This window comes from Urocampus carinirostris, chromosome 17 (assembly GCF_059441175.1).
Source record: "Urocampus carinirostris isolate Australia breed hairy pipefish chromosome 17, RoL_Ucar_1.0, whole genome shotgun sequence".
In the NCBI taxonomy this organism is placed as follows: domain Eukaryota; kingdom Metazoa; phylum Chordata; class Actinopteri; order Syngnathiformes; family Syngnathidae; genus Urocampus; species Urocampus carinirostris.
Genome location: NC_142365.1, coordinates 27938059 through 27955675, shown reverse-complemented (window position 1 = coordinate 27955675; position 17617 = coordinate 27938059). Strand labels below are relative to the sequence as shown.

Genomic DNA, 17617 nt, shown 5'->3' with positions numbered 1-17617 from the left:
TAGTTTAGTTATGATACGTTTATTTTGTTTTTAAAATGTAGTTCAAGGATCCCTTAACTGCCTTGGTCATCAGGCACCAGGACGTCAGGACTCAACTCTGGACAGCTCTCTCCACTGCTGACTGTTCTTGGCCTGAGTTTGGGTTGTTCCAAGGAATCTAAGAATTTTCTCAGGAGGGAAAAAAATTGGCCTTGAAAAAGGCATATATATTTAGTCTCTTTTTATTTAAGAATAAACTTTGACAACGTCAAGCCGTCTGTAGCGAAGTGTGTAGGAACATGTAAGGGGTGACTAATTGTAGCACCGAGCTACAATAACACAGAAAGAAATCAAGTCAAGTAACCAGACAAAAATATGATCAACAAAGACATCATGTTAGGTTTGTTGGTTGGACCCAAACCAGACACACAAGCAGAGTTAACAGTTTTATTTGGGGGGGAAAGGTATTTAACAAAAAGCACTTCTTAAGGGAGGAAGGAACAAATTGGGCAATACAAAAACAAACGTCCAAAAAAGTCATACCTGGAGGAATAAAGGAAGTTTTTCATGGTCAGAATTGTAGTCAGGCAGGGATGGCTTGAAGAGCAACAATCTGACAAAGATGGCTGTCAGCGCATTCCATTTATACAAGATCCTTGATGAGTATGTGTGGAAAATTAATTGCTGGTCTGGGGATTCTCCGGTACCTTGGGCCATTGGGGCCTTTGGTAAACATGGTGGATCATGACACAGCAAATATTAAAAATAAATCTCCAATTTGATGTAAATGTTATAATCTGTTAATGTTTTCTTTGTGCATCAAAGAAATATTTTAAAAATATCAAAGAGAAACACGTCTAGTTTGGGCTTAACGTCTTTTGTAACTCACACCGTCACCGGGTGGGGGCAAAACGAAGGTTGTGTTTAAAATGAAGTGATTTGGGTTTCCAAGCAATATCTTGCTAACGATTGCTGTGATATTAAAAGGTCCTGTCTGCTGTCTACGCTGGCATGCGTGTTTATCCCGCAGCGAGCAATGTGGAAACGCCTAACGGCACTTTTTTTTTTAAACAAAACTTCATTGAAACACTCGTCAAAGATGTTTGTTATTTGGATCATTATGCACTGTTTACATCATTGTCACTTTCGGGTAATCAAATTGCTATTCTTTGACTTCCACCGACTACAGAGGTGAATCTGCGTTCTGTAACTCATTCGATTTAATAAAAACGAAACGGCTCAGGGAAGGACTTTTAGATAAGATTAGAAATTTTGCATTGTGAAATTATTATTTTTTCAATCATCTCCTGTTCTCACTCACACGCCGATTGCGGTGACAGCCATGAAGGCGCCTAACTGTTCATCGGGGGCATTAGGGGTTCAGCGTCTTACCCAAGAACACTTTGACATTCAACACAGAAGAGCTGGGAATCGAACCTGCGACCTCTTTGTACCAAGATAAGCGCTCTACCTCAGGGGCTGCTGAAATTAATAATGATTTATTGCTTATTTGTTTTGTTCTTATTTTATTTTTGTTTGATATTCTGTGTATAGCGATCTTAGGGTTTCCTGAGAGGCGCTTTGAAATAAAATGTTTTATTATTTTTTTGATAATTATTATTATAAAATAGCTCTTGGATCCAGCTCATTGTTTTTATAAGGTTTATTACGGCTTTAAAAAGGACAATTGGAATCATTTATAAGGCAGGGAATTGGCTGAAGTTGACAGGTACGCATAGTGAAACAAACTCACATCATTAGCTGTATCTGTTTGTGTATGAAGCCAAGCGGTAAATGTTCCATAATGGCAAATGTCTTAGCCAAGGGAGGGTGCGAGTAAAGTAGGTCTGCAGGGTTGTATTTTAACTCAGGCATCCGTTTTTCCCCCCTCTTTCTTCTAAAGAACTCAATCAGACAAGATTCTCTGCGAACATGTCGAAAATAGTTCAATTTATTAAAGGCGCTGGCTAGTGACGGCAAAAGTGAGCATGACTCTTGCAGAGGTAAGGCCTCGCGTGACTGCTTTTGTCCTGAGTTGTGCTTCCTGCCTCATTGTGGGCACCAACCTCCTGGTGGCCGCCGCCCTCCTACGACTCATGGCCAAAAGGTGCAGCCAAAGTTGGTGCTTCGTCCTTAACCTCGCCCTGGCTGACATCCTGGTGGGCTTGGCCGTGACTGGCCTGGCCGTGGAGGACTTCGGTACTAACGTCACCTCCACAGAGAACTATCGCTACCGTCAAGGAGATGGTAACTTCACATTGACTCCAGGAAAGAACCGCTGTCTGATGCGGATGGCTTTTGTGATGTCACCCTGTACAGCATCGATTTTGTCCATGTTTCTCATCTCGCTGGACCGCTACGCCGCCATCAAAGTGCCCCTGAGGTACGCTATGCTCTCCGGAATGGGGACAGCTACCGGGTCCTTAGTGGCTCTTTGGGCTTGTTCGATATTGGTGGGATTCTTACCAGGTACAGCCAGATCTTGTTTTTTTGTTTTTTTTAATCAAAACTCAGATTTCCACAAATAATTAGGTCTGCAACTAACGACTATTTCAATAGTTGATACATCACCAACTATCAAAATGATAAGTTGAATAATCAGATGATTATCTATATTTTTCTTGAATTTAGTATGACGGAGACTCAATTATCCAGCAAATGATAATGTACAAAAAAATGTGGTCAATGAAAAATACATCTTTTATTGAACATACCCTGAATTCGTACAATTATTAAATAAAATTATCCCATCTTAAGCCAATTAGGCACAGTGCTCAGTCACTTCAGACACAAATCCATAAATAAACCACTGTCCATTTTTTACGGACAGGCAAATTAATTAGAAATTAAAAACAGATAAACATTTTTCACCCTAGAAAACCAAGAACAGGCTCGTCAGTAGAACATTTAGTAAATTACCTTCAGCGGTCAACGGCAAAGTCTGTAACTAAAGAACTCAATGATTCCCAATAGTTTGAAATCAAAAGTTTTAAACACCTGACGTCTTCTTTTTTAATGATTTAATGATTTTCTTTCTATTAGCGATTAGCGACTAATTATTGCAGCTCTACAATTAATCCTCCGGTCATGCCCTCAGTGATGGTCCGCCAGCTGCAGACAGATGGCTACAGCGGCCTGTGCACGTTCTTCTCAGTCGTCTACCCAATGGGCATCATCGTCCTGTTCAGTGTCTGCTTCTTCCCCATTCTACTGGCCTTTGTTTATATCTACATGGACATCCTCAAGATTGCCTGCACCCACCAACGGCAAATGTTCCAGACCAGTCAGGTGGGCTCAAAAAGCTCTGCCCAGCGGTGGCCCCAAGCCAGGAATCGGTACTGGAGCCACGTCAAGGCCCTTAGGACTGTGGCTTTGCTGGTGGGCTGCTTCCTAACCTTATGGTGCCCCTTCTTTGTGGTGAGTATTGTGCAGCTGTTGTGTACGAGCTGCCAGCTGGTGATGGTGTTGGAGAACCATCTGTGGCTGCTGGGCATGTCCAACTCGCTCATCAATCCATTGGTGTACGCCTGCTGGCAAAGGGAGGTCAGGATGCAGATCGTGGACATGTTTTTCTGCCTGATAGGCAGGGGTTTGGCTCCTTGACCAGTTCGTGTAGGCAGGACCATGCAATCCGGCATCTCGGGTGGCAGACACCGTCTTAATCTTGGCAAAACCCTTGTGAGAGAACCAAACCCAGAATCCTTTAACTGTGTTGTAGGTTTATTCTCAAAGTAAAGTGCATCCAATGCACACATACTGTATTGCACAACATTTTCTCTTGATATGCTCTTGATGCTTTTACCGGAGATAACAAACCCAAGCACTGAGTGGTTTATCGAAGGTTTTCATACGTTCAGTTGATTATTCAGTCATGGAAACGTCCTGGTTTGCTACACTCTCGATAAATCTGCCACAAGGCTACAGCGAAGAGGTTCAGCTTAGATACATATTGACATAAGTGCGACTGCAGGCTGCCTGGGTCTTTGTAATCTAATCAAGCATTCTGGGTTATATGCAATTTTAGAAGGAGGTTGTGTAGCACAGGGAAAAATGTCTAAACAGGATTTTGAGTGATAATACCATCAAAGTTGAGTGTATTTATTATCAAGAATTAACAAAAAAACATGCTTAAGTCATTCAGTAACAGGAATGCTTGTTAATCAGACAAAATTCAGTTCAGCCAGGTAGAACTATTTTTTTTCAAACACAATTGAAACTATACAATTAGACATCAAGGGTAGATAAAATGCCTCTCTTTATTTATTTATTTATTTGTTTGTTTTGCTATTCGCTGCTGCTCATGGTCCCTTAACTTAAATACGGCATACAAAATCCTACCCCACAAGCAATTATTTTTTTCTTATTTTACTGTTTTACTCAACTTTATATTTAACTTGATTTTCAAGTAAATTTCTTTCACTTGTTTTGCTTGTAATTCTCTTTTAAAAAGTGTCTTGTTTGCCAGAGGTCAGGGTAGTTTTGTTAATTCTAAGTATTCTTTTTATTTTAGTTAAAAAAATGTCTTATTTTAAGAATTAAAAAGGTGGTAAAAAAATAAAAGCCATTTTTGATTATTTTGCTCATTCTGATTATTTTGCTCATTTTGATTATTTTTTTTTTTTTTAATTTGATTTAAGAAATGGGCGGCAGTAGCTCAGGAGGTAGAGCGATCGTTTTAGGATTAAGGGATCCCAGTTCAAATCCCAGCTTGTCCGTGTTACATGCCGAAGTGTCCTTGGGTAAGACACTGAACCCCCAATACCCCCAATATGCAGGTTAGCGCCTTACATGGTTGCACAGATCTCGGCCGCTATTGGGAAATGTGAAGCACAATGTAAAGCGCTTTGGGAAGTCATTGACTTGAAAAGCGCTATATAAATGCAGATCATTTCATTTCATAAGAAATTAAGTTAAAAATATTGTTGAACAGTTGTGGTCATTTCAAGTGACTTTATTTATTTGTGTATAACGCATATTTTTTCCTTAGAAAAAAACTAAAAGTTTGGGTCCGCTGTGCAATGATTGACCGGTGGAAAAATGTTGCTGACCACAATCGCAAATCATTGGATGCAATGGGAATCGAACTCAGGTCATGGGGATAAGACTGATAAATCCTAAATACTAGGCATAAGATTGGATTTTATTATCACACTATTTTTAGTCACAGTACCAGGGACAAATTTTAGAGGATGAAAAAAAAACCCGGAAAGTCGTCCTAAAAGCACCACAAGAGAAACAATATTTTGGTGTATCTGAAGATGAATTGGACTTTGAAGGAATTGAATAAACACATTTATTGTTATTGTGTTCATAGTTTGCGTTGTCAATGAATTATTTCAATCATGTATTCAACAACATTTATCACTTGCAATGCTTAAGTTTGAGCTGAGAAAAAGTCAAACACAATGTTATACCAGTAAAAAAAGAAATTATGGCTGCGTGTAGTACAAGAGTGCGCATTGTATACGAACAAATACGGCATATGTTTTTTTATTCAATGAGATAAATAAGTAAAAAACAAAACTGGAAAAATAATACTTAAAATGAGCAAAAACACCTGAGTGTTTGTGCCTTTCAGCGCTAGCTTGTTTGCTGTTTGTCAGTTCTGGCCGGAACAAAAAATGGGTGCCATAGCGCCTCCTCCAGGGTGATGCGTCGACGCACGTCATACTCCAGCATGCAAGCCAGAAGGTCCAAGAACTGCCGTTCATCCTCATTGCGTCTCGGGAAACTCTGCGCCAAACATAACAAAAGGGCATTAGCTTAAGTCATTTTCCTGCCTGACTTATTGTTTCCAGAACACCTTGAGAGGTCTGCAGTGTTTCTGGACGTATTTTCCCGACGAGCTGTTCTGGTCCCAGTCCAGTCGTCCATTAAGGACATAGTGCTGCTTTCTAAAAAAAAACAATTTCCACTTATCACAGGGTATTTCTTTTGGGACCGTTTGAGTGCCAAGTACTTGGTTTGTTTCAGCATGTGTGGCGGGATTGGTCCAAGGATTTCCTCCATCATGGCCAAATGTTCTCTACTGTCATGAGTCTGGAATAACAAAGAAGGTGTCAGTGTTGGAACTCACTTGTTACAAAGGAATAACTTCCAGGAATGCAATTACTTGTCTCTGTAACAAATAGTACTGTAATGCGTTATCAATGAAACTCTGTAACTCAATTGTTGCTACAACCTGGTGCGTTATTCCGCTACTTATTAAAAGCAGATTATAAATTACATCGGCTTGTGTTTGCTAGCTGTTCCTTCTTTGCCCATGATGTAACATACAACCTTTAATCCAGCGGTACCACTGTCAAAAAGATGGATATATTTACATCGAGTATCGCAAACCACGCCGTTATAAATACCGCCGTTGGTAATTAAACTTTTGTTTTCTGTTACAACAGGAGTGTGCGCCCGCACGCCTGAAGCTGTTTTCAGCCGTGCCGTTTTACGATCTACTCTGAGTTGTTTATGTCACGTCTTTTCGAATCAGGTCACCGTTCAAAGTATCAACTATTTTTAAGTTAGATAGCCATTACCAATATAGTATATGCTAAGCGCCGAAAGAAAAGGCAAATGACGGCTGAGTCACGAAAAATGTGAGTCCTATACTTGACAGCACCCGACTCGTGTCTTTCGCAAACTTCCCTGGAAGTGAATGAGGGAAGCCTTTTGTTTCTTTCTTTATTTTCTGTCTTTTTTTTCTTTTTTCTTGTTTTTAGGTCACTCTGTACATACAGTACTGTTATGTAGGATTTAAAGCAACAAAAACAACCGAAAAGTCGTTATGAACATTTTAAATTAGTGAGCCAAGCTGAAAAAGTCGGTTCTCTAAAAATAGTCGGAATTCCCATCTCTACAAGTTAACACGATGTTTCACATTTGCTCAGAAAATTTAAAATTATTTGATATACATAAATTTATTTAAATCTACAGAAATAGTTACTTTCCTTGGTAACCAGCTACTTCTACTATAGAGTAATTCAGTAACTAACTGGTACTTTTTGGAAGAAGTGGTGAGTAACTATACCTAATTACTTTTTTTTAAGTAACGTGCTCAACACTGTTTATATTTACTTACAAAGCAGAACTAAATAACCAAATACAGTCACTGTGGCATTGTCTGAAGCAGACAGCCAGAGGATGCAGAATATCTACTAATGGAAATATTTTTGCTACCATATATATGCCTATCTAAGCTGTACGTACAACTATAAAATAAATAACTGAAATCAGAGGGTCAGTTTATGTGTGCATATTTGGTTTTGTGTCACCAGTTGCAAACTGTAGGTAGCGCAAGGGGCGTAGCTTATACAGGAGCAAAAACATCAATGGGCCTATGTGCACTTATTTGGTTGTGTGTCACCAGTTGTATGGGGATGGGGCATAGCTCATAGAGGAACAAAAATCAATGGGGCAAATGTGAACACAGAATTTAGGGTAAAAGTGTGCCGAGGTTTTTTTTTTTGTAAAATTATCTTTGGCGATACACCATGCCTGGAGAAAAAACGCCGTCCTGGACAATACCCAGAAATGGGGGAGAACTTTAAAGGGGTTTGAACCCCAGAAACAAAATGGATATGGAATGTCTCGGCCAAGTGTTGGCTTGCACAGGCCAAGATGTATAATGGGTTTACCGCTTGCAAAGTTTGGTGTACACGCTTTCTTCTGTTTTTTTTATTTTTTTATTATGTGGCTATTTTAAAGCATGCAGTTTTAGGTGGTTGGCTTCAACGAGAGTATAAAGTATACAGTAAGTTGTAAATTGATAGTTACTTTCAGACCAACACCTTACTTTTTAGTGTCCGTAACCTGGGGGCAAATGGAAATACTTGTTAAATGAAGTAAATAAATGTAACTAGTAACTGTTTTTCAGTAACGCGATCAACACTGTCCATTATGAGTGGAATCAACATATAGGGTACTTAGAGTGCCTTGTTGTTCCTAGTGAGCTCAATTTGACTCTGCTGAGCAAACTACATTAACGTGCAATTATTTAGTGTGTGACCATACCGGAAATAGCATATGTCCAAGGTAATACTCCAGAAGAACGCAGGCCAAACTCCAAACATCACAAGACTGATGCCAGCCTAAATCTGATCACACAGATTCAAAAATATGGCAGATATTAGAAGGAGCAACACAATGTCCATTGAATTCAAATAAGGAAAAAAATGGGAAAAATTGATGCACTTGTTTGTTTCCTGTTCAATAATTTAGGCTTATAATGAAATTAGTTGTATTTCTTATTTTCAAAAATGTTTGTTTATTTTTTTGCCTGTTCATACCAAGTATGATTTCTGGAGCTCGATATTGCCGTGTCGACACCAAGGAATCGTGATGCTCGTGGTCAAAAATGGCGGTGCCAAAGTCCACAACTTTTAGATCCAGACTTTGCATTTTTCGCTCATCATGTTTCTGGAACCAACAAACTTTTTTCATTTCACGTTTTGTTTTGGAGTTTAAGAGAGCTTTACCTTATGGTGGTTATACTCCATTGCGTAGTCGGAGCAGACAAAGAGGATATTTTCTGGTTTTAGATCTGTATGGGTCAGCTTATTGCGATGCAGGACTGAAAAAATAGGAAAGAAAATGTATTTGAAATTTATGTATGAAGTTCTGCTCCATGAGTAAAAATACACTTCATTATAAATTTGTGTTTATATTTGGTTCTTTTTTATTTTCAGTAAATAATTTTCGACTCAAAATGCAGTAATCATTTAGCTTTGTCCTTAGTTGCTATGCCAGAGTTTGTATTGACCAGAGGTGACTCAATGAATTAAATTGAGTGGAACAACGTGGTAAACATTTTTTAAAAACTCTTCACTCACAGCTGACAGCTCGAAAGATTTGGAAAGCCATATGTCGGATCTGCTCCACATCGAAGGGCAGGAACTGGCTTTGCCGAAGGACCTCATACGTACTTAGCCCCAGAAGCTCAAAGACGAGACAGATATGGCCTTGATGCTCAAACCAGTCCAAAATATGTACACAGGCACTGTGAAGAGGAAAAAGAACAAATTCTATTGCTCAGTTTTGACACATCCCCTAAAAAACCATTTGGCTTTTTATTGAACAGATTTATAATAGAAGTCAAAATAGAGCACGGAAAAGGGAGTCAGGTGTCAATTCTTCGCCAAAAGATGTTATTTTCAAGAGCATTTTAAAATTAATTTGTTAAACCTAAAACAATTTGGTTTTGCATACGTTATTTTAAGAGATTATACTATTGACGTGGGAATTTTCTTTCATTATAATGACATTTAACCTCAATCCATTTATTATCTGCACTGCCTACCATCAGTAAGGTCCCAGGGGTGCTGGAACCCTGAACTGGTTGCCAGCCAGTTGAAGGGCACACAGAGACAGACAAGTCACTCGCTCATTCGCATCTAAGGACAATTTGGACCGGCGAATAACCTGACATGCATGTTTTGGAATGTGGGAGGAAACCAGATTGCCTGGAGGAAACCCACGCAAGCATGGGGAGAACATGCAAACTCCACATAGGAAGGCTTGATCCCATGACCTCAGAACTGCGCCGCACACTTGCTAACCACTGCTCTGCCGTTCTGCCTGGTGTTTGACCCTATTTCTGAAAATATGGGGTTCCACAGAGCCCCTCATTAGAGCGACGATTTATTTTCTTTTGCAAAAACAAAATAATGGAAATGTTACACCTGATGAATGCTATTGAGAAATGTCAATTTTCACATATTGCCCACAATCTGCAACAAATACTGACTGGTTTTATTAACAATTCTAGGGATTAAGAATTAAGATTAAAATTAGGTAATCTGTTGAATTTTGGCAAAGGCAGCCAGGAAATGTTAAAAACATAGATAAATAAGAGTGTTAAAAATAATTTGATTATTGTATTGTCAAATCTTTAGTAATTCAACTAAAATGTATTCCATGACATTAATTTATATTTGAAATCAAAGCATTAATAAAACAAAACCTTATGTGTCAATATAATTCACACAGGATTTTGTGCATTTTTTAAAAATACCTCCATGCTTCTCATTAACTTACAATTTGTTATCGTCGTCCAAAGTTTTGATCTCCTCCAAGACGGTGATCTCACACTTTGCCGCCTGACGGAAGCTTCTGATGTTGCGCACAATCTTCACAGCTACATGGGTGCCTCTAAAAAATGTTTTTCTTTCAGTGGAAACTTAAATGAAGAACAGTCTCCTTTTAGAAATACTGTATCAAGATAGTATTTCTTTAAAATAAGAAAACACACAGACTCAATTTAGATTAGACATGTCAAACATGCAGCCCACAGGGGACTGTTGGATAATTTGATGTGGCCTGCCATATATGTCTTGGTATATAAATAAAGAAGCGACTCTCTAGGTCAGTTCTATCAAAAGTTATGATTTTATAGAATAATGCAAGCCAAAGGATCTTTCCAGCTGCTAGAGCAGGGGTTGGCAACCTATGGCACGTGTGCCAGCAATGGCACGCGAGGGGTTAACTAGTGGCACGGCAGGGCACAGCAAAATAATCATGATTTTTTTTCATGTGCATTTTTAGGTGAAATTCAGACATTTTCAGTTCAGACATTGCTGTGTTATTTAGAGGCTTTACGGTAGCGCCCCACTCCTCTGCTCCATGTGTGAGCGTGTCTGCGCCGCGCCTTGCAGAGGAGGAAAGATCTGTGTTTTAACCCACCCACAGAAACAACGGCGCGCGATAAATAAACGAATCACAACAGGTCCTCCAGCAAGAAAATTTCGTTCTTTTCAGCCAGCGTGGACAGATGACTGAGGCTTTGTGCAAAAAATTACTGTGCTGTTTGCGCATTATGCTTCAAGAGTGTTGTACCTCGCACGTCAAGTGTTAAGCATCATTACGAGACGAAACATGAACACGAATTCAAGGACGAGTCTGGAAAGGCGGAGACATTAAAACGCGTTGTGTCCAGGTATGGCAAACAAAAACAGACCCTGAAAACATTTGTCACTGCTACAAACGCCACCACTGATGCAAGCTATCACATTGCTCACCGCATGGCAAAGCACGGAAAACCTTTACTGATGGCGAATATACTAAAGGTGTGTGCGTGTGTGTGTGTGTGTTAGTTTCAAGTTTTGATAGTTTCTAAAAAAAGATTTTATTGATAAATGGTATGGTAGCTGTCCATATCGCTTGATTTTGATTGTAGTTCATTGTTGATGAAGAATAGTTGAAGTCATGGATGTCTACAGGCATTTCCACATGTTGCTCACCGTCATTTTTTAGTTTGTTGATGAACAAGAATTGTGGAAGATAAATTGGTCAGTTATACAATTTAAATATATATCCATGTTGTATATTCTGACTGGTGTAAAATCACAGCTCTGTTGGTTATAAAAAAATGTTTTGCGAGTCAATAGTCCTGGTGTGGCACACTGACTTACAAGGACATTTAAAAGTGGCACTCCACACCGAAAAGGTTGCTGACCCCTGTGCTAGAGGGAAGTGTTGAGTTTTATAGTGTGGTGAGTTTGTTCAAGTGTAAAACTGCATTCACTCAACTGTTATACTTCACAAGTTAAAACACTCAATGCCAAGGACGAAAATCTATTTCCCCACATCTTTTTTGAATAAATGTTATGTTTAGTAAATATCCCTTGACATCAGTAATTATAATATGTAAGTTATTAATGTAGGCTGAATGATGAAGCATAACAGCTAAAAATTTGGAGTTGACGTTCTTTTACTGATCCGACCTGCGTCAGAACAGAGAGTCTGGATCTGGCACCAGAGCCAAGCTGAGTTTAAAAGCCCGGATTTGGATGTCAAAAATATTGCTTACTTTTCTTGGTCAATACACTCCACCACCTTTGCGAATGCTCCAGCTCCCAAAGTGGACACCACCTCATCTGGTAAAGACAGTTGTGTGGTCATTTTTCGACCTACTTTAAAAGAACGAACAACAAAAACACCTACAGCGTTCTTTAATCACAAGGCCAACATGGTAGACTAGATGACCCTCTTCTTCGTCGTATTCGGCACTCTCCCTAACCCGACTCTCCGTAACCTCGTCCTTAAGTCGAGTGGACTCGAGCTAAGGTGAAGAACAGATACAGCTCCAAACCATTACAACTATACGATTTCAATGAAAAACGTGACTTTTAAGTGAGTGGGGAGGTTTTTAAGGGGGTTTTAGACAATTTGGTTAAAGGTATACCCAAACTCTTAAACATACAAAATGTGAAAAAATGGTACATTGTTTTTGGATGAAATCTATATATATTTAAACTTTATATTCCAATTATTTTACCAAGATGATGCACTTCCTGAGCTGTCATTTTATGTGAAGAACACTAGCATGCATGCAACCTAGTCACAATATTGGATTATGTGTTAATCAGTCAAAGAGGTTACAAGTGTTTCAAGCAAATTTTTGGTAGTTTTTGTGGAGAATGACTAGGTATTGTGTTTCAGGTGGATGCAGTAACGGTACAACAAAAGGCAAGAAGCCAAAAAGGGCTAACTGTTAAAGATAACACATGAAAAGCTAATGGGGAGATAACAGGGACTGATCAACAAAAGGTGGCCACAGCTTCCACGGAAACACAGAAGGCTGTCCGACCAAAAACCACGCATTAAGCAGCATGGCTAACCTGGATTCAACAACGGAAAACGGCTACAGTGACAAACGTTAAACCGGCCAAGAAGAAACCAAGGGACTCGGCAAAACCGCTGATAACGCCCGGCTTGCAGGTCAGACAATACACGGTGGGCAGCCAATGAGCGCCAACAGGTTCCAAAAAAATAGCAAGCCCTCGGAAGCCCCGGAGCTAACGGGGAGCCCGCTGGACAAAATTATAACGACCGCATTACACAGACAAAAAGCAACAATCAGCTACCTAAAAGGAGGAGACGGCACACAAGGAACGCACGACGTAAAGGCAGCCGGTAAACTTACTCCAACTTTTGGAGGCCTAAGCATGCAACTCCAACAAAACAGTCACAAGGCCCCTAGCGACAGGATAAGCAAAGTTCCATTTTCTCCAAGTAGAATCGAGCGATATGCAGTCGCTGTTCACTACAATTGCTGTCTGTTTTGGAGGTGCCTCGAATGGTGTGTTAATAGGAGATGCAATTTTTAAAGTGTGTCCCTTCAACGATGTCACGGCGCTTTAGAGGAAAAAAGCCAGACTGGTCAAGTTTGGGACTAAATATCTCGAGTCTGCGGCACATGGAGTATTTGCAACATATTTGAATAATTGTGGGGATGAACATCATACCTCAGGTGCCTTATTGGGAAAAAAACAGTTTGGGAACACCTTTAAATAGCTAAGTGAAACTACTCCAAGTAAACGATAATGTTGTCAAGTTACTTTGTTTTACAAGGATATTTCGTACTGAGTTGGAAGTCTCCGTCGAGCACTGTTGGGTGTCACTCACGCTGTTGTTCTTCCCAGCTTGGATTGAGTCTTGGTTTGCCTCATTGTGGTCTACCAGAAAAGACAGAATTGTGACACATTTTGCAAAATAACCTACTAAACAAGCCAAATGTAAAGGATTGACAAAATACCTAACCAAGTACAAAAGTATTCGTCTTTCCGGCCCATGGTGATGACAGTCCAGATCAAGGTCCCCCTGCTCACCAAAGAACTGTCTAGGATTAAAAGCAAAGATATAAGCTTTTGAAGTTTGAGATATACATAGACAGACATAGACATAGGAGACATAGGTGTTTGCAAAATGTGATATGCCTGGGGTTCAGTTCACACTGGTGTCCTTGGCCCCCTTTGAACACTGTATTTGACATTCTGTTATACGGGCTATAAACAGCATACGGGTGCAAGTAAACTGTATATCGCTATAAGATTTCCATATGGAAATAATACTTTGACACATTCCTAGTCGTACCGTGAAGAGAACATAAAACTGCGATGCCCCCTTTGGAGACATAGGGCCACCAGGACCTAAACAGCATATTGTATAATATCATAGCGAAGAATGTGCAATTGAGGTAGAAGAAAAAAAGAATTACACAAGCAAACAAACATATATCCACTTATTTCTTTTTCATTTTTATGACAAAAAAGTCCCTTCAAATTAATAGGCAACTGAAGAAGGAAAAAACTTTTTTCCACCGAATGTTTGTCTCATATCCAGGTTAAAACTTAACCTAAATGGGATTTTCCAGAAGAAGTCAGGTAGTCACAACAGATATCGTGAAGCTTGGACAAACTGGATTTTGCAGGTGGCATGATAAGATTAGCGCTGACACAAGACCTCCCTGTCAACAGTAAATCAGAACATCACTTAAAACAATTTTAAAGAGTATAAAAACTGTATAAATGGATACATTGAGACAAGCTAATACAACTTAATTCTCGTATATGGTTAAGAATAAGGTGCATTTATTACAACTAAACAAATCATTTGATGATCAAAATAATTATGTGATGAATAAAAAATACAAATATAGCTGTAAAACTCAGGCAACCATGACTATATATTCAGACACATAGCTAACATAACGTACAACAAAAACAAATAAAAAAATTCCTCGTGTATGACATAGCCTAATAATGATTGAAATTAGTTTCAAGGGTCGAAGAAAACCATTTCAGGGACCAGATGTGGCCCGCAGGCCGTGACTTTCACATACTTGATGTAGGCCAAGGCCAAAGTTTTGTCAGTAAACTACTCAGTAGAAACGTAGAATTCAAGGGTGCGCACATTGTAGGAGTTTGAGTGATTTCAAGTGGCAGTGTGTAAATCAGCGACCAGGAAGACATTTGGCGCCTGTCAACATGCAGAAATGTTGTCACTCACTTAAGATCCTGAACATCTTTATGCCACTGCCCGGATGCCATTCAGCGGCGTGAGTGTCACGCATATTCGCAGCGTCTCATGTTTCCACTTTTTCAGATCATATTTGTTTTCATAATCCTTTTGAATTAGAATCATATCTTGTTTTATGTTCAGGCTTCTTTAGATTTTACATTGTGACCCGCACCTTGTCTGTTATAGAAACACACTAATTTTTTCTAGTCACTAAAGAGAAATATGTACTGCACCCTAACCCTAACCGATGTCACTTAATATGGAAATTTGTACATTCTCACTCTGTTTTGGTAGGAATGTTATTGTAAAAGTGGCATTTCTTGTCTTGTCAGGAATTGGTTTTGAAAATGACCACCCGGATGTAATTTGATGTTTACGGAATATTTCTCCAAGGGGACAGTGTGCTTATTTTGGTGCCTGAAGTGGTATCAATAACTTCATTTAATAAAAAAAAAAAAAACAATAGTATTTTAAATAATAAGCAAAAACACATAAGATATCATGAAAACGAGCATTTTTTTAAAAATACTCGAAGGTCGAGAAATCTGCCTTTATTTTCCATAAAAAGAGCCTTACCTTGAGGGGGCTGACATAAATGACCGTCTCCTTGTCACTAGGGGTACCAAAAAAAATCGAAAACTCTATGAAAGGCTCAGAAAAAATAGGAAAAAAACTGATTTGGTTTTGTCACTTTGAGTCACTGTTGTTTCCTTGAGCTTTAAGCACTCGTTTTATTTTGCTTGACAAAATAGAACGATATCTAGCGGTCAATTAATACACACTTTCCCTTTAAAAAATTCACTTAAGTAATACAGCATTTTTTTGTTCTATCTAATGGCAGGAATATAGGAGCATTTTAATTGTATATTCTTTCCTATTTCCAAGATATTTTAACATGTTTCTATTCTAGCAAAATGTAAACATTTAATTCTGAAAATGAAGAATGTTTTCGTTATCATTTTTCTCAATCACAATATTTGTTTTCTAAACTTGGTAGCAAATACTTAAAATAATCCAAATTACATACTTTACCCTTTGCGTTAGGGTCCGCTACACTACCTTCCACTAGAGGGCGCCTGAGTTCGGAACTGGGAACAGGTGTGTCCAATCACCACACAGATGCCTGTCCCTAATCAGCCTTACCTTTTCTATTGAGTTTTCGAACAGCTCTCCTGGTTGGGTCATCTTAAACTTTACTCTAAATGCTGCTGCATTTTTTTTGGTCCTATTTCTTGTTTGAACATTTTGTTATGCTTCCACTTGTTTTGTTTGTTACTTTGGTCATTTGATATCCACTGCCACCTCCGGTTAGTTTTCTTTTGTTTCTTGTTTGTAAAGATTTTTTTTTCAGTTTTGTGACCACTGGTTTCTTACTTTGCTCCATGCATTTTCCATTCTAGCTTTAGTCGTTGTTTCTAGTTTAGACTTTTTCAGGTTGGATTTTGTTTGGACATGCAATTCTTTTTGTGCGATCTTGGTCGTTTGTTACTTTGTTCTTGGTTTTGTTAATAAACATTTTCTTTTTTGAACTCCTGTTCCTCATTTCCCCAAATAGGTCCACACTTTGCTGGATAAGATAATTTCATTTATTTTGATAAAGAAATAAGATGAGAAATTATACTTAAAAGGAGCTGTGTTTTCACTATTAGGCTAATTATTTATAGACTTAGGTTACTCTATAGATTAATTGGTAAAAGGTGTAGCTTTGGCATGGACAAGGGGGACATGCACCCACTAATATCGAGCAATCATTATTTTGTCTGCATCAATATTATCCGTTCACTTAAAAATTGTCCTATGTCCCCACCAATGCCAAAACCGAACCAATGCCTTTGGTTTGAAAATATTAATTTGAGAGAGAAAACATTTTTTCCAATGACTCACATATTGTATTTGCTATGTGAATTTTAAAGCAATTCAACAAGCTTTTCAAGAAACAAATTGTTAAAATAATATCTTCTTTTAACACATTTTTTTCACGGAAAGACAACCTGATAATATTACATAAAAATTGACATTAACAGCCAGTTAACTTTTCTTTCACTCCAACCAAAGAGGGAAAAAACATCTTACCTTTATATGACGAGTGCTGAGGTAAGGCTGTTAAGTTGTGTTCGATGCTTTTGGCTGAATGCTCACTCTTCAGGCTCTCCCGCTGTACAACTCCAGTCCTTACCCTCCTCTTCCTCCCTCCACCTTCAGTGCCCAATGCCAAGTGCCTTACCTACTAAGGGGAGGGATGATATATCCAAATATCGATACAGAGCAAGTACTTGTTTTTGGATCGATTCTATTGTCTTGGGATCAATCCTTTGTTCCCATAACAACAATCAATACATGGGTTGTAAGGTTATGCATTCATTATAATATTTACATTTACATTTATAACTTTCAAATTTGATCCAATTTGGATACACTTTATGTACATTACCGACCATATTTTCAAAATATTGTGAAATGGAGGGTATTATAGTTCTCATGTTCACTTTGTTATGTATGTATTTTCGTTACATTTCTGCTTTATTTTAGTTTGACTCTCATTACATGTGTTCTAAAACGGTTGAGTAAGCAATATATGCGGTATATTTCTTATTAGCCGCGAGCAAACTGAAAGCTGATTTTAGGATCTAAGTATATCCATCAATCCATCCATCCATTATATGCACCGCTCATCCTCAGTAGGGTGTCACGGGGGTGCTGGAGCCCATCCCAGCTAGATCTAAGTATACATATATATATATATATATATATATATATATATATATATATATATATATATATATATATATATAGTGAATAAAATAAGTATTTGATCACCCTGCTATTATGCTATTTCTTTAATTTAGAA

The 17617-nt window shown here is 38.5% G+C and overlaps 2 protein-coding genes across 2 annotated transcripts; one reads left to right on the top strand and one right to left on the bottom strand.

Moving 5' to 3' along the window:
• The first annotated feature begins 1967 nt into the window (after nt 1-1967).
• Nucleotides 1968-3582, top strand: LOC148349695 (glucose-dependent insulinotropic receptor). The gene is made up of 2 exons (XM_088321711.1): nt 1968-2448; nt 3077-3582. Exons 1-2 carry the CDS (start codon nt 1968-1970, stop codon nt 3580-3582), a joined length of 987 nt encoding a protein of 328 aa, XP_088177837.1.
• A 1776-nt stretch (nt 3583-5358) lies between these two features.
• Nucleotides 5359-16892, bottom strand: LOC148349694 (dual specificity protein kinase CLK2-like). The gene is made up of 13 exons (XM_088320860.1): nt 16843-16892; nt 13505-13588; nt 13333-13424; nt 11911-12028; nt 11777-11843; nt 10006-10119; nt 8802-8968; nt 8448-8542; nt 8259-8388; nt 7984-8066; nt 5939-6018; nt 5783-5873; nt 5359-5712 (listed from the first exon to the last, which is right to left on the bottom strand). The coding sequence occupies exons 2-13, from the start codon at nt 13539-13541 to the stop codon at nt 5560-5562; spliced, it is 1227 nt and encodes a 408-aa protein (XP_088176986.1). The 5' UTR covers nt 13542-13588; nt 16843-16892; the 3' UTR covers nt 5359-5559.
• Between the last annotated feature and the right edge of the window lie 725 nt (nt 16893-17617).